Source organism: Lepisosteus platostomus, chromosome 12, assembly GCF_059453375.1.
Source record: "Lepisosteus platostomus isolate fLepPlt1 chromosome 12, fLepPlt1.hap1, whole genome shotgun sequence".
Lineage (NCBI taxonomy): Eukaryota > Metazoa > Chordata > Actinopteri > Semionotiformes > Lepisosteidae > Lepisosteus > Lepisosteus platostomus.
Genome location: NC_142622.1, coordinates 14,263,697 through 14,282,003, shown reverse-complemented (window position 1 = coordinate 14,282,003; position 18,307 = coordinate 14,263,697). Strand labels below are relative to the sequence as shown.

General features: G+C 33.6%; 1 protein-coding gene across 2 annotated transcripts in view; it reads left to right on the top strand.

Annotated features, from left to right (window-relative positions):
- Nucleotides 1-5,330: 5,330 nt before the first annotated feature.
- The window catches only part of slc6a3 (solute carrier family 6 member 3), a 30,562-nt gene continuing 17,585 nt past the window's right edge, over nucleotides 5,331-18,307 (top strand). The window contains exons 1-7 of one of the 2 annotated variants that reach the window (XM_088601036.1): nucleotides 5,331-5,668; nucleotides 6,742-7,107; nucleotides 9,140-9,271; nucleotides 12,692-12,914; nucleotides 14,002-14,140; nucleotides 14,586-14,720; nucleotides 16,095-16,198. In XM_088601036.1, coding sequence (XP_088457162.1) covers nucleotides 6,822-7,107; nucleotides 9,140-9,271; nucleotides 12,692-12,914; nucleotides 14,002-14,140; nucleotides 14,586-14,720; nucleotides 16,095-16,198 — 1,019 coding nt within the window. In that variant the 5' untranslated portion in view covers nucleotides 5,331-5,668; nucleotides 6,742-6,821. The remainder of the gene's footprint in view (nucleotides 5,669-6,741; nucleotides 7,108-9,139; nucleotides 9,272-12,691; nucleotides 12,915-14,001; nucleotides 14,141-14,585; nucleotides 14,721-16,094; nucleotides 16,199-18,307) is intronic. The other variant, XM_088601035.1, reaches the window with a different exon arrangement.

Here is an 18,307-nt window from a genome sequence, read left to right as displayed (position 1 = left end):
CAAACAATAATGTTTAAGATAGATTTGCACTCTACCTCCTTCAATCGAACTGAACAAATACTGAACTTTGACTCTAAGTTCTTTAACTCTTTTGTTAAATTTATGTATTTGCCATATCCATAGTTTTAGGTTAAAAAAAAAACGAAATCTGAATTACAGTGCTCATTTTACTAAAAGAAATAATGAGGATTCAAATACTAAAATTCATTATCAGTCTAGGTAAGGTGAGATGGTATAGATAAAAAGGATAGGAGATGGATATGGATAGGTAAGGTGAAAAGAACATGATACACAAGTATCCACAATATCTGGTATTACCTAGTTTCACAAAAAAAGTTTCTCATGATCTCCCTTCTTTGCACCACCTAACCCTCCTGACATAGCCCTTCTATCACTGTATGCTAGGAACTCCTGATCTCAACTAGTGGAACATATGAATTTGAACTGGAAACCAACATTACAGGTTTTGTACTTGATGTCACAGATGTGGTTTCTTTTTTGTGTGTTTCATAAGTAACAATTGCTGTTCAGAAAATCATGAAAATGTACTCTAGATTTTGTTTTAAACAAAGTCAATCTCATCAGTTAAATAATTGAGTTTGAAACTCCTGATTTTGATTAAGTTACAGTACAGTACATCTATCTACAGTACAGTATTTCACCAGGAACTGTGTGTCTATTCAAAAGCATAAGCAGCTCATTCACTTTGCCAGCTATTATACATCTTTTAGCAGGTGTTTTTTTAGAATGCCAGGGCAATAAGAAACGTTGAGATACTGTAGGTTTCACAGAGCTGCTTTCATTAAGAACTTCATAAGAAGTCACACTTACAGTTTTCAACCAAACTACAGATGGCGCCCTACTCTTCTCAGATATCATTTTTAGTAGCACCATGAGAGAAATAACCTACCTGTATTAAGAGGAACCCACACTTATTGTATTAAAATATCCAAGAACAATTACTCTCGGAGTTCTGTTCTGCTAAAGGCGATATTTTCAAAACAAAATCCTGTACCCAGATTTAAACATCTGAATTTTTAAGAAATTACTGTGAAGAACTAGTTCTGATCCATATTCACTGTAGAGAGAATATAAATGTCATTACCTATTTTTTCTAAATGCCGAAATTACATATAAGATATTACTGTTTTAGAGCCACACTGAATTCAGTACACAGAAAAAAAAAATGTTTACTGAGCTGTTTTCATTGTCCAACAGAAGAGATAACCCATCTATTTGTGTGAAGTCAATTTTAGAATCTTGATTGTTGACCTTACAATGCTTGTAAAATTTCATATTTTCTAACTTGTCAAGAAATTTGAATTTCATATCATAGCAAACGTCTGGTCCAACAAATAATGGATAGTTGTAATTGGGTTTTTATTTTAATATGAAAACTGAAAGTCAGACTTCACTTTTACTTTGGCTTTTTATTGTTGGTAAGATATCCCAAGCCAGAGCCAAAACTAAACGGACAATGAAACAAAGCAGAGCAAATAGTGAAATAGCGATGTTTTATGAAACTTTTTTATGAAAAGGACAATGATTCAAGTTTATACTGTAGGTATAAAAATATGCAGCTTTCGTTCCAAGCTCTACTGGCATTGACATGGGGAAATACATCATAAAGTAATGAGCAATACCTCCAGACTAGTCGCTGCTTTATGTTTGCTGCCAGTCATTCTAAAAATACGTAATCATTTACCAGTTATGGATATTAAAGTACTTTTTTATCTCTTCCAGAATTAAAACATGAATACCTAATAACCTTCCAAAACAAGGGTTGTCTAATTGTGACTCACTTGAACTTTTCAAATTACTGTAAATACAGAATTACTTGCTCCGTTGTGTAAAAGTTTACGATCTTACCTACAAAGTTGTATATTAACTACCATGAGAAAAGTAATCTAGAAAACTGAATTCTTCACTCGTTTGAATCAAGTACTTCTGCAGTAAGTATAACTTTACCATCTTTATTTTTGCGGAAAAAAGTAAGGAATTAATTTTTCCTCAAAGTAACAACACCATACGGTGAACATGTCTCCACCACATGGTTGAGCAGACAGACAAAGGTTAAGTGTTTCTTGATTTTAAAGTCATTTACACAGAGCAGAACACATTGACACACTGCAGAGATATGCAGTACTTAAGAGGGTTTAAACCAGCGGTCTGGTCCTTGTTTTGGAAGAGAGTATTTGGAGAGGAGGGCACAGGTCAGTGAGAGGGTGACTTTTTAACCCACTAAGATGAAGAATGTGTTACTATATATCAAAGACTTATCAATCATCCCATTTGGTTATTTAGAATGTCTCATGAATATTTAAAGTTGAGCCCATTATTTCAAATAATTTAACAATACAGTTATTTTATATATATGTAGAACACCGAAATAGGCATTCTGCAGTATATCTGTCGCTATTACATTATTTAAAACTTCAATGTAGAACAACAAATGTTGTAAAACCATAATTTCATATCCTTGGTATTCATTAAGAACATTGCCATTTCATTCATGCGTTGCACACACATAAAGATGACTTGAGCATATTATGTGATATCAAGAATAAATCCTAGTAATTGGACACCTCTTTGTAGATGAAAAAGCTTTTTTAATAATAAGTTCAAAGCCTTTTTGTATGCTGTCTTTGTTTTTGATTAAACATTTCTTAATTCAGTGCTTCTGTCTTTTCTTGTACTTCTTCTAATTTTCATGCATGTGATGACTTGCTGCAGCCACTGGACTAGGTTTTCTTGTTTTACTCATGGATATTTGAAAAAAAACAAAACAATATAAAACAGTCTGCCATGTTCAAAAATGTAATTGGCTGTCAGGGTCCAGATATTCAATCACACCTATGTCGTTAGCTGAAGAGGTTCAAGTGGGGTGCCATGTCAGCATGCCAACTACAAAGGAAAAGGATTATCTGAATTCCATGGTGAAAAGTAGAAAAGCCTTCTTCAGAGGTGTGAACTGCTTTAAAGACCATGACCCTGAGCCTCTGGCAAAGTTGAATGTGGAGAAGGATTCCAGAGCTGAACTGCACTAAGGAAGATGGAAGCTTTATCAACTGATGCAAGAGTGGACAGATGTGGAGAGGATCTGTGTCCAGTTGCTCAACATTCATATTTCACCAGTCATATTTCCCCTTAATTTTTCACTTAAATGCAACACCTGGAAATATAACTCGGACAGAAAACTACCGAAAACTCTTCCAGCTGACAGCATGGAGTGTCTTACTATATGTGAAAGTTATCCTATTGTAATGGAGCACATCAGCTTTGGAAGTGAAAGTTTTATACTTTAAATAATTTAAAATCCCAGTTATATAAATTAAACACTATAACACATTTAAATAAAAAGTAGAATAATATAGTACACTGAGAGAGAGGCATTGAAAACACCAAATCTATTTTTCCAATATTAATTTGTTCTGTATTTGTTGCTACTGTGTTTTTGCATAATTATAAGAGGAGGCTGAGGCTTTCAATGTTCGATGCACAGCCTGTTTTGCATGTCATGGGAATGTTGTTGTTATTTTTCTAGTTCTTCATCTTTCATAAAGTTTAGTTTCCCAGCTTTTGTTTTTCTCTAAATGGAAAAAGTACAAGGAGAAGCAATCTCCCACCGATGGTGACTAGTTCTATAAATAATAAAATAAATCCAGATGTTCATAACAATGACTCAGCTGTAGTATCCGTAAAAGAAGATGATGATCCTTGTACTACAGAACTTCATAGTTTAAGGTTTCAGACAAGTAATGAATTAAAAATAAAAATTACTACTTGGGGTGCTGCATCACCCCTTGAATCTGGAGGAAGCCCTACTTGCTATAAGGGGAAAGTTCCTAATTCAGTGCTATTTCAAGGGTTTTCTAGTAACAACTGGCAAATGCAGTCTGTAGATGAACAAATAAATCGGAGGCTATAGAGCTTGTTGTGCATTACAGGTGAAGTGCTTTATTCAAGGAGCTCTCTGACCCTTCTGTCATTCATTATTTATTTAACTGAAATGCAAAGAAGCTGAACATTTTGAGTGAGGCACTTTGACTTCATTTTTCATATTTTATTGTTGCTGACAGAAAATAAAATGGTTTGGATTGCTGTTGAATGTGACATTTTGACATAATGGAAGCAGTGTATATTTCCTGTGCAGGTTTATGTGGTAACCACCTGTTAATAACCTTGCTGTGATCTTGTGTTTTATTTTTCATAAATCTCAATAGCAGTAATTGTGTAATTGCTGTCAGAAAATGGTAGAGATTTGAAACCACACCAATGTAATTTATTAGATTATGAGATCTGACCATTAAATGTAATGTGATTTCTCAAAAGGGCAGGTGAGAGTGAATATTTGCAAGACAAGGGCAGAGAATGTCACTGAAATGTTAGTAGCTATTGATGCAAAATGGGTTTTTATGCACTGAAATATATACGTGTGTGTTATTAAACTTCTGGTGCTTGTAGTACTGGAAAATAAACCCCATACAAATTTGGTATAGAAACTACACAACCTTATACAGTAGCAAATGACTATTTCAAAGTTATTTTTTACAGTACACATTCAGTTATTATTTACTGTAGGTTCAGCATGCTATGTTTCTTTTTTTCAACCAAAAGAGAACATGAGAATATAAACACTATTTTCACATACAAAATCACATTTTTGTTATGCTTCTTAACATACAAGAAACATAGGTGCACATATTATTTGATTTGCTGCTCTTCAATTCAACATTAGTGTATAACCTGAGTTTTGCAAAGATGGATTTTAACTAAATCTTTGTTTCAGCTTCAGTTGCAGCAATTTCCACTAAAAGCTAAAACAATAACCTTCTGTTTGATCTCTAATTGCCCGTGTTTTCCTCTTATGAAAATTCTGTTGACAATCATATTTGTATTCACCTATTTTGAGCTTTTCCAAGGACTGGAACATTTCTAAAAGCCACAATTCAATGCCATTCATTGCTGTTATGCTCAGTTTAGCTTGAATTATAAGTGCTTTGCTCACCTCACTAAAGCACATTTATTTTATAACCTTGTACACCTCTAGTCTTCTATTGCTCATAGGAAAATGGAGGCCAGACAAATGAAACAAATAGCGTAACTCTTTACTTTTGTTAACATGATCAGTTTCACAAAACCCTGAAGGTGGTCGGGATTGTTTCTAATGTTATTTTTTGCCATGGTTGTGAGAATATGTCATCCAATGTGTGTGTGAATATCTAACAGTTTGCAGATCCTAAGGGAGGGGGTAAAGGCAGAACTGGTGATTTGTGTGTGAGAGAGAGAGTGAGCGGAAGAGAGGGAGTGTTTATGTTTCTCTCATATTTCTAGTGTGGCACCTCAGATTTCTTCCACAGACCCACAGAGTTCAGTGGCCCCAACAGAACAGCCGCTAACTCAAGAGGGCTATTTTTTTTTTCAAATGAACTTTGCAATATCTCTTTGAAATTAAACTGATAATTAACAGTTTCTATGATACTCAGGTCCTGAAAGGCAACTTTGTTACACTCATAGAACCAAGGTTCGTCTAGATCTACCAAATATGGTTTCAGCTTTAGTTTAAAGGTTCAGTGCTACAATACAGTGGGACATCTGGGGAGAAGAAAAGACTGGAAAACCTGGAAATAAAACTTTCTCTGAATTAAAAAAAAATCCGAAAAAAAAGGTGAGACATTTAACTTATTTTTCAACATAACGCATTCCAATCATTAATTCATACATTTCAGTTCTTAATGAGGAGGCTTCCATGCTTTTTATTTTGATTCAACAAGCAGAATGTATTTTTCACTGTGTTGTTACAGTAATTAATCTTACATTAGTTTTAAGTTATATGTAAACAATTCTAACCTAAATCTTTATAATTTAATAACCTGCAGTTACTTAACGGCAAGACAATACCACAGTAGTTGGTATATTTTATATGTATTTAATAAATTAGACTGAATAAAATTCTATGAATAAACCTCATCACAGTCACTTCAGAATTAGTTTTGATGGAGGTGAAAATATTACTTAATTTAACGAAAGTAAAAGAAAGTAAGATTAATCCATAATAAAAGCAACAAGATTAGAAGTATATTTTAATAAAAATTAGAAAAATAATGTACAGTATAATTCAAAGAAAAAAGAAGGGAAACTTGTATTTTGTATTTTTCTTTAGTGTATTCCACTGTTATAATGTTCATGTTTTATGTTTCTTTAAAGGTAAATATTATGTATCTACTAGAACATGTTGATAGAACTACCCAATAATATGATGTTAATAACAACTCTACTATATTAAAACTACAAAAAAAGTTTATAAGCTTTTCTTACAAAATATTTTTTGCTTTTCTGTTTTCACATACCAACTGCATATTTACATACAATTAAGATTTATTTTTCTTTATTTAATTATTTATGACCAATTATATTAAAATAATTCACACATCAAATATTTGGAGCTAAGATGACTGTTAAAAAAATGCATCCATTAAAGGCAAGAACCAATGTCACTCACAGATATGTCGAAAATATGTATTCATGTTACAAAACTGATCTTCACGGTCAGTGAAAAATGGTAAAAAAAATACTGGAAACGGTTATGGTTGTAAGGCTATAAAATGGAATTCTCATTTTTTTCTTAATGGCTGGGTATCTAAAAATGTTAACTGTAAAACAGCAGTCAAGTCATTTGGACCTAGTACTGGAAAACAGAGAGTTGGGTTTTTGACCTTCCTGTTCTCTTTTTTTTTTCAGTTTGAGGTCCTACGTAGTTTGAAACTGTAGCTGTGGGTATTTGGCTTGGAAAATTCATCTTAGGGTGCTTGGACCTCCCCATGATCAAAGGCAGACTACCAGTCGCACAAATGTCTTCAGTTGTTGCTCCAGCCAAACAGTCAAATACCATGGGTCCCAAAGAAGTAGAGCTAATATTGGTGAAGGAGCAGAATGGAGTGCAATTCACAAATTCCACCTTGATCAACCCCACCCCGACCAGTCCTGGTAATGAAGAAAGGGAAACCTGGGGGAAGAAAATTGACTTTCTGCTCTCAGTCATTGGATTTGCAGTAGACCTGGCCAATGTCTGGAGGTTTCCTTATCTGTGCTACAAAAATGGAGGAGGTAAGGTGTTGAATCAAGCTTTATCTTTTCGAGCAGGTGTCAAGGCAAAGGCAGCAAAATGGATGGTGCTTGACAGAAATTAGATTGCATGTAGCCTTGGGTTTTGCAGCTTTGGCTATATTCCATCTCCACCGATTGACAGGGGCATGCGGCATCAATCACATTTTCAGCCTATATCTGCGAAGTATTTAACCTCCAATTACATCTTCTAACAATTCAACAGGAATTAATTGGGCAACACTGTTTGCAAGCAGACCTAGAGCTAGAGTGATCCACAGACATGGTTCTCTATTTGCTAATTTTATCATCATGTTATCATCAGGATAACTTTTTTGGTTGAAATCGACAATAGTATACAGTACATTTGGATAGTTTTCTATCCATGCATTTTCTAGTAGAAAACGTGCAGTTTCAATTTTAATAAGCAGTAGAAAACAACTCATCACAGATGATTTTATTACAGGCATACCGTAAAATTAGCTTAATCATCAGAATAGTGGCAGCACCACCACCAGCAACAATAATAATAGTAATTATAGTAATAACAACAACCTGTTCTATGATTATTATTTTTGATTGTATTATCAGAAAAAGAACAGTTAATATAACCCAATCAATGCAGGGAGCAACTGATTTTTTCTAGTCTAAGTCTTTGTAATTAGTCCACTTTAAAACATCCCCCCTATTCTATACACACACAAACAATCTCATAGATATTTCTTTTAGACTTAGCTACAGACAATGAAGAGATGATAACAATCATCCTTCATCACACTGAAGAACAGTGTTAAGTTTAGCAGTTTTTATTCTACAAATACTTAAATTGCAGGTGTATCTGTCAAATAAAGAAATTGATCAGATTTTGTTTTATGATAGTGTAGTGTATATTTAGTATACACTATATATAGTGTATAGTGACAAAACTTTTTATCTACTCCTACAGTACGTGTAATTAATTCAATTAATTCAACTTTATTAAGCCCCCAGCGTATTTTCCTTCTTCAATCTCTAGGGATAGAAATAAGTTTAGTGCATGGTACTTTTGAAGCCAAAATATCACTGTGGGTTGTGATCCTTTATGCTCTTGGCCCAGATTCTGTGAAGACTTAAAAGAGTTGACCTTTACTGTGTGCACATTATAAAGAGAAGATTCTAAGAGAATGCTAAGAATAGATTACTAACCATATGGTAATGTCATACTGTCATTTGGTTTCCCTTTTACACCGGATACTGAGGCACAGGGATTTGATGCTAGAAAACGCTCAGTGATTTTATCTTTTGATGTAGATCATCCGCTTGTCTCTACACACAGCACAAATCTCTAAAATTCCACATCTCCACAAGTTTATAATTATGATTGAATTCTCTGAGATGGGAGTTCCATTCCTCACTTACAATAAATATATATTTTTGATATGTGTTTTTGTTGGATTTTTACTCAACAGTGCCAGAAATCACTTTTTTAAAACCTGTTGTCATTGATAACACACATTTCTCCACTAACGGAATTTAAATATTAATATGACATGACAGATTTTGCACATCTCATTTGTTTTATGGTAACAGGTATTCAAACAATTACAGTGGAACACTGTATCACGGAAGACCTCTGACTTTCATCTCCCCCCCCTTTAATTGTTAATTAGTATACAGTATAGAACCTACAGTAGTACACTTTCTGTGAAAACAGCAAAATACCTTTAATTTGGTTCTATATATAATTAGTTTAAATAAAACGTCCTCGTATTACACTCAATTTGCATGACATGACAATACTGAGTTGGCTTGTCTTTCCATGGAAACATGGTGGAGTGCAATGAATTTGTAAAGCATTATTTGGTCTGATGTGTAGCACAACGTACATTAAAAAAACAAAACTAAACCATCTGAGGAAAGTATCTACTATGTACAGCATATAATGCAGCTATAATGAAATGTTGTACTTTTTAAAATGTCTGATTGCAACATTTACTGGTTCTGATTCAATCTGAATAATTTTTAATAAATTCTGTTGTTATTCTTTCTATCTCAGGAGCATTTCTTGTCCCTTATCTCTTCTTCATGGTTATTGCTGGAATGCCCCTTTTCTATATGGAACTGGCTTTGGGGCAGTACAACCGAGAAGGAGCAGCAGGTGTCTGGAAAATCTGCCCAATTTTCAAAGGTATTTACTTTGATTGTATAGAAAAATTAAATTGAATGTGAGTTTTCCATTGTACAATTTTATGAGCTTATTACAGAATTTAATATTTAATGTTTTGTGCATAACACTATGCATTGTTAATCCATGACTTTTCATAAGCATCAATTTCTAAATTAGTCTTTAGTTTTAGTTAGACTTTAGTTTTGGTGTATTTTCATAAAACATCCTTGAACTAATTATCACAAATTTCCTTAATTGAAAACAAATCATGAAATGAATGCGATTATCTATAGTCTAAATTTTCTACTTTCTTTTCAAATCAACAGAAACATTACAAGCATTTCGAAAGTGACCTTCCTTATTCAAAACAGAACATTTCCACAGGCTTTTAGGTTCAATATTTCTCTTTCTGATTGCTTCTGTTGTTCATATTTTCCACCTTCTTCATTTAGATTTATTTTTCAGGGTCCATAAAAACACATCAATGTGCTATAAATTTACTTCTCTTGAGGTGTTGTAAAAGTGCACTGAAATATTGTAACCTTTCCTGTCATTTCAAAACCATTATTTTACAAATTTCCAGATAAAGCACTATACTTTCAGAGCTATAATTTATGTGTTTATTTATAATTAAAGAGCAATAAAGAAAATACAATTAAAGCTGAAAATAAAATTACTATTATTTTTTATTATTAGGCATAGGACTGTTAGAGCCTTCACATCCCTTTATGTTTTAGCATAATATAAACTTTTCTGATTATATATTATACTTAAAATAACACTCACTGTTTTTGCTCTCTTGGCAAACTCTGGACTTAATAAAATGAAGTACATAAATGTATTTCTATGTAATGCATATTGTTTATACAGTATGCATGTGAGAGTAAAAGCTAAAGAATAGTGGATACCAACGAGCTTAAATATACAGTATATTTAGCTTAAATACTGTATAGAGAAATAATCATTTTTTGTAATTTTTTATAACTTTTATATTATATCCTCCAATTAAAATTTGTCTTGTTTTGGATTTGAATTAATTATTGTACAAGGGCTACAGGCCTGCTTACTTAGTTTAGAATGTAGCCTAACTTTGGTAAGGTAATGATTCGTGCCTGTTTTATGAAAGCTGAGCTCTGTAACTCACTCCTACTACACATACCATGACATTGTAGGTTTTAGCTTGTGCATTAGTTTTATATTACAAATCCTTTTGGTCTTTTGGTTATGATTTTTTTTTCTTTCAACCATCAGACTGATCACAGATAAATAAGCCATAAAACCATCGAAGTGATCACATAGAAAAAAAGAAACTTGTTTGGTACAACTTGACAATTGGGGAAGATTTATTATTTTTCTTTCAGAATTTCATAATTTGCTTTCACATGAGCTGGTGTCAGGACTAGTATTTGTCAATAATTTAACTTCTGTGCTACAAACACTCTCCGCTTTCCCCACATCACGATATCTTGCATAATATTTATATTCATCCTTACAAGTGTTACCAGCATGTATTACTACGTTGATCTCACCAGTCCTCAAATGTTAAACAAGTGGGGCCTTTTCAATACAGGGGTGGGCAACCTCTAAAAAAACCTAATAATTTGCTGCTGTAAGTGTTGGAGAATTAGCAGGTAGCATTCTTATCTACACCAGAATTTCAAAACCATGCTCCAGGGGTGGAACCAGGACACTGTCATGTATGAAGATTTCAGATGAGACATTGAAGTTCCTGACTACTTCATAATTGAAAGTCATAGGACTTTTTGTAAAAGTAAGAGTGCTTTCTAATCGCAGTATTGTATTTCAATTCCACCTCTTGGGCTTGTTGAAGTGATTTCTCACTTTTTGGAACGGATCTGATGCATAATGGTGTTACTGGCACATAATGGCTGCCACATGTCAATCAGGGGGGAACTGCATTTCAGTGGAGGATGGAGTGGGCCTCATCCTTTGTAAATGCAAGTAAATATTAATTAGAATTATTAATTATATTATAAATATGTGTTTGTATCAAACTCCCTAGGCACCTTATCGTGATGGAAAATGGCTAAATGTGTAAATTATGTTAGATAATTTTATAAACTATAATATTTATGTTAAAAACGCATTTGATGAGAAATACAGCACTTTCATCATATTTGGTGACAGCCACAGAAATGTTGTGGCTAATTAGCTATAACCACAACAGCTCATAATGTTACATACCGTAGTCAGTATTTCACAGACAACTGTTCAAAAAGATGTCCAGGTCATTAAAATGAATGCATCTGCAATGCTATTTCTTTTTTATGTTATATTTTTTGTAAATGTGTTTCATATTTGCTACCAACAAAGATGGCTCTGTGGCCAAACTTTTTAAGCCGATGAATAGTTAAAGAAAGAATGAACCAAATCACTGACATGACAATTATTGAGAAAGCCCATTGAGACATTAAAGATTTTGACATTTTAATCACAAGCCCAGCTTTTAGATTGGATGTCATTCAACAGGAAAATTACAGTAATTACACTGATAAACATGTTTTTTTCTTTGAGATCAATGCGTTGGATGGCTAAGAGAAAACACGTGTGGAGCCTTTTGGCAAAAATCATTAGCACAAGCACAATGAATTCACATTTCAAAGCTTAATATAATTTTTCTTTATGTGGGAATCACAGACTCACAACACCTGGACAGTAAAACAAATTCAATTATGTAGAAAAGTGATGCAGCATGTTGAGAACAGAAAGGCAAACTAGCTTATATATATTTTTCAATTATTTCAGTGTCTGAAATTGCGCATTGTTGTTACAGTAGTTACAAACTACTGCCGAAAAAGATTGTTGTATCATAGATTTTATGTGTAGTATTCTTTATATAAATTATAAGGACAGTTTTGAATGGCTAAAAAAACCCAACATTTATACTTTAAATAACAATGGGTGAACACACAAGAAATAGTAAAAATAAGACAGGATGGGTTAAAGAAATTACAGGGAAAAAACAAAGAATTTGGAGCACACCATGGCCGTCATTAGGTTAAGCACTCAGGTGCTGTAGTAGCTCACCTGTCACAATTCATGTAAGTTTACAGACATTTAGCAATAAAATTGAGCATATATTGAATTATGGGATATGATACAATAATGTAAAGGTCATGCTGAACACAGAAGTATGAAACTATTCCTTAGCTCTCTTTTGTTTAGTTGTTACATAGAGCCTAATTAAGTATAACATATCTTACAACTGCTAAGACAACAATTCAGTAAGTACATAACATTTAACAAAACTATTACATAAGCTTATCAGCTTTATATTTGTTTAAATTATATTTTACGTAAAATTGATTGACATTTTGTATTTACATTTTTATTTTATTTTTGAATCAGTTGAATCAGTTTTGAATCCAAATATGATGATTTTGACCATTTCAACAGAATGATTCTTTTCTTTTCTTGTAGGTGTTGGTTTTACTGTAATCATCATCTCCCTCTATGTGGGTTTCTACTACAATGTAATCATCGCTTGGGCTCTGTTCTACCTCTTCTCCTCCTTTACTGGCAAACTGCCCTGGGTGGACTGCAACAATACCTGGAACAGCGTGAACTGTTCTGATCTCTGGTCCTTTAACAGCTCAACTCTAAATGATACACACAAATCAACCCCAGCAGCAGAGTATTTTGAGTAAGTTAATTTTATGTCACCTAAACTGAACTTTAGGCAACTGAGGCACAAATCATAATTTTTCACATGTCAAAGAGATTTTTATTGATTATTTCTGTCACAATGAATATGTATTAAAAAAAAAAAACATCCTCATCACAAGGATTAATGCCGTATAACTGTATTTCACTGTCTGAAGTAGTCCTTTTTGTTTGGAAATGTCAATGGTCCTGAATGCCAAAATAATTTTGGGGAGTTTTATTTATATTAATTATTGAAGCATCAATAGAAACATGCATTCACTCTTCATGCCGAGGCTGCTGCACCTGCTACCTGATTTAAGGCAAATGATGGTTTGAGAGTTATTATGGATTGGAGTGTGGGTGCAGGTGGTAAAATGTAATGAATTTCAGATGTTTATGTACATACTTAATGTACTACATAAAAATAAAGATACAAATTTTATGGAAGCAAGAGATTACAAGCTTATGGTACATGTATAAAAATATAAAAAAGTAATAAAGACCAAATGATAATATATATCTGTGTTATGGATTATGTAGAAGAATAGCCAGTGTTAAGTGTTTAATGTGTATAGAAACCTAAAGCTTTAGAATTTCTTTCCTGTAGATGATTCTAAAGCCTTTGCAATTGGCCTTAAAAGTATTTCAAGGCGCTTTAGTGTTTAATGTAAGGAACATCATTTAAATAAGAATAGTTTGCTTCAGAAAGTGATGCTGTACAGTACATTGTAATCCATACTACGTGCTTCTTATTATAATATAGTCTGGCAGTTTTTTTCCACACTGCAAGCATATCACATAGACAGCAAAGAATATGCAGACTGCTAATGCAAAAGTAAAAAACTTTAATTCTTTAACAAAAGTAAAAGATAAATGCCCATTACAACAATTTCCATTAACATTAAAATATGGTTAAGAATTCACAATCTTTTTTCTAAATTCATATTGTATTCTAAAAATTGACTGGAAATAAAAAGATAAAATTATGTTTTTAGTTATTTGTCTGTGATATGTACTAGTTTGAAACAACATGCAGAATTAAAGCTTGTGTGGACATAATTGCCCATTGCTTTCTGTTCTTGTAGGCGAGGCGTGCTGCACGTTCATGAGAGTGAAGGAATAAATGACTTGGGGTTGCCCAGATGGCAGCTGACATCGTGCCTGGTTGTAGTTATTGTGATTCTCTACTTCAGCTTATGGAAAGGAGTCAAAACCTCAGGAAAGGTGCGGGGTGAAGCTGAAGATGATTATTAAATTAGAAAAATGTAAAGACTAAAAACTGTTATTTTATCAGTTACAAATCTATAGTTTTTTGTTTTATAAATATTTTTTAAACTACAATACTTTTTTACAAACTATTTTTGTTTCCGGGAGTATTTGAATAGAAATCATTGAGTTTGAACACATATGCAACTCTTAGCCAGCTCTGATTCTATATTATAGCTATCACTATTTTCTCCTATAGACATACCATACAATCGGATCATTTTATGTACAGGTAGGTATGATTGTCCCAAAACAAGCCCTTTCACCATTCATTCTGAATTTAATCTAACTTTGAATTAGAAAACAAATTAAACCCATTCTAAAATGTTAAATTTAACCATTCACTGCTTAAATGATGTGATCTTTAAGAGGTACAAATCTTGATGTGACTTCTGTATTTCAGGTTGTGTGGATCACTGCTACCATGCCATATGTTGTCTTGACTGTGTTACTGCTCCGTGGAGTTACCCTCCCTGGAGCCATTGATGGCATTAAAGCTTACTTGAGTGTCGATTTCCTCCGCCTTTGTGAAGCCTCCGTGAGTCTGTTCTGCTTTCACAGTTTCTCTTTTCAAAAAACCCAAGCCACTACGGAGGTAACATAATTACAGGAATTACAAAAGGCAAATCCCACTTAGTAAATTTTACAGGCCCACTTAAGTGGTGAGGCATAGTCCTGTGCCGCTTTCGTATCCAAAGAGGCTGGGATTGAACACTCTTAGCCAACTGAGGCACCTTTTGTAGCTGAACAAAATGAAAACATTGTGGTAGAAAGTACAGATTTCCTTAATTGCTCTCCATAAAGTATATGTACTTAGTTTGTCCCCTTATCCTGTTTACCCAGCTGCACAGTGTATAAGTGGCTTGGTACTGTAGTATGCTTTTTTATTCTTGAAATTGTCCATTCATCCTTCAGAGCTTTGTTTTTTGGTAATCCTTGAGGTCTGTATATTTAAATAAAATATGAGGTATAAATTAACTAATGTACAAATTATTTTTTATTTCCAGTTTCATTCTCTTTGTACTGTAAATGTTAATCCAAAACCAAACTTTTCACTATGTAACACCAACTACAGATACAAAACACATTATACTAAACTTTGAAGATCCAAATAATAGCAAAATCTGCTTTTTATGTTCCACCAATGAAACCAATTTAATTTCCTTTCAACGGTTATAAGAATTTGCCATTCAAATGAAAGAGGATATATCCCCTGGGTTTGAACTTCTCTTCTAGAAATAACACAGGATTCAACAATATAATATAACATGAAACTGGGCCACTTTTTAAAGTGAAACTATCCCAGATAAGGTGCTCACCCACTGTAACAACACAGTTATCTTATAAAGTAAAGGTGTAAAATGCTCAAGTAAAATGTGTCAAGTAAAACACTGTAATGTGGTATACATGTTCTGCTATAGCTCTATTCTACACTGACTAAAAAAATATGTTTTCACAAAGTTAAAAATAAACAATTATTGCCTTATACAGTAAATTTCTACTACCCTCAAATCCATGCAATGGTCTTCATTGTTTTTCTTCTACAAAATGGAGGCAACCAGGTTCAATGGTACACTTACTATAGCTATTATGCAGTGTAAAATATTTTCAAGTGGAGCTGGTTTTATTTCCATTAAATCCTTTTTCCCAACTGATGAAGTTGTACAAATATTGTATTTGCCATAAGTAAGGTTGAGATTCAATGCAATTTCCCTGAGCGCTCACTACTGATGACTCAAAGCAGCAATTCGGGAATTAGATTAGGCACATGCATGCAGCAGCAATTTGCAAAATTACCCTGTATTCAGAAGTGTCTTTCATCTTTGTGCTGAATGAGTTTCCTGCAATTATCTCTAATAACAGCTTTTTTTTCTCCTTCTTTTGTGTTGCCCCCTGGGCATTTGTTTTGCAGGTCTGGATAGATGCTGCCACTCAGATCTGCTTCTCTTTAGGAGTTGGGTTTGGTGTGCTAATAGCGTTTTCAAGCTATAACAAATTCAGTAACAACTGTTATAGGTAAGAAATAATCCCATTCTGGGATTTTAATTGGGTGGCCATCTCACAACCCGTTTAATTATAATATCTTTGAAGCCCTGCAGACACCTTGCTTGACACAACCTAGAATGCAAAAAATATGTTATGTATCTTGCCGTAAGTAACTTCGTAAAAGGATTGTGTAAATTATTGTTAGATGTAAAACATTTTCATTAATATTTTGTCTTTCATGTTTTAGATGAGTGTAGAAATAGTGTACGTAAGACAAAGTAGTAAGTACAGTTGGCCTCAGAGTGTCTGATTTTTTAAAGGGTATTATTATTAATTTTCCTAGTTCCACTGTCCACTTGTCTTGATATTTACAAGCATTAAATAAAATTTAAATTTAAATTCAATTCCATCTCAGATTGAAAGTAAGAAATTACTGTAGAAAAGACATTTGGGAGAAACTCCAGCTACAATATCAAAATGAAGATTGTTTTTTAATTTAAATAAAAAAAACATAAAATGTTACATAAAAGCAGTTTCTTTAACAGAATACGTTCCAATTATGATAGAACAATTCTATATTTGTAGATGTCACTATAAGAAATTCTTATGGGCATTTCAAAACTGCTTATTTAAAAAAAAATCTCAAAATTAGTGAAATGCTGACTGGTGGCATTTCGCCAAAGGTAATTAAAGGAGATCAGTTGCACACTCTTTGCTGTTTTTGCTTTGGATTAAATAAACAAACATTCCAAAAACTTTTATCATCTAGTGACATAATTATTCAATTATACTGTACATAAAGTATACACCACATATGACAAGGGCTCTCAGTCACTCTGTTGTGTCATTCTCAATATAAAGGATGTAGTTGGGACTGTTTTTTTATTTTATCTGATGAAGACAGTTCACTTTTGTAGTGAGTGAAAATGCATGTGAAAATGAGGACAGGATGCACTTCTTTACAACAAACTGTTGTGGGTGAGTGGAACAAGCTGTCACGGACGTCCAAAGGGACTAACCGTGGGGAGCAGGAGAGCGGAAAAAGACCCATATGCGTAGCGGCGAGACGGGAAAAAGGCCCGGGCTCATAGTGCAAAGAGTTCAGGAATGCCGTATAGAAACCTATGCCCTCAGGGAGCGGACGTGGGGCGCCCTGGTGCTAGGCGGGTCTCAGGACATCCGAACGTCAATGCTGAGCGAGGACAGAGTGCAAGACCCGGAAATATATAGCCCAAGGGAAAGAGGAAGGACAGCAGACCAGAAACTAGGGACAGGACAGAGAAGGAGCGCCCCCTGGCTGCAGAGGGCGTGACACAAGCTATGCAGCCATGTTGTTGAAGCCGATACTCTAGCTTCTTTCAGGGAACAGCCTGCTGTAATTCTTGGATTAGTTAAACATTATCTTTCAAACAGACTAGATGAGCAAAATGGCCTCCTCTCATATGTACCTTTTTATGTTCTTACAGTCTAATGAATCATCAATTACACAAGAATATTAAAGAGAGACGGTTAATATTTACTTTGTCAATGTAAAGCGAACAGAATACTGTATTATGAACTTTATCTTATATTAAAAATGTTTGTGAATGCCATAGAACTATATTGAAATTAACATATATTGTATATTTGTCAGTATGCCAGAATGTATCATGGTGTGGTTTTCATGCCCTGACACAGGCACCCTTTGTGCTGAAATGCTGGATTAATAAACCTCAAGCAAATAGAGCAAAGCCTTTAATTATCATCTGCAGTATACTGTGTGTATAAACAACAGATTTCAGCTATAATGTAAATTTACACATGTGTGTATAAATGCAGTGAATCAAGCTCTGGGCTGAAAATCATGTTGGAAAATAAGTTTCAGATGATGCTCACTGTATCATCATTAAATAGCAGTTTAGTCATTTTTATTGTATGTCAAACGTACATGGATACTTCTATTCATGGATATTTCCCATACTTTTTTGAGTTAATATTGAGACAATTCCAAAATGTTACCAACAAATATGATTTACATTAACACAGGGACAGAAATAAACCCCAAATCAATCAATAAAGGGACATAAACAAAATTGACAATGCTGTATTGCAACATTGTGTGTAAATATACAAAGGTAAGGAAACTAATCACACACATTT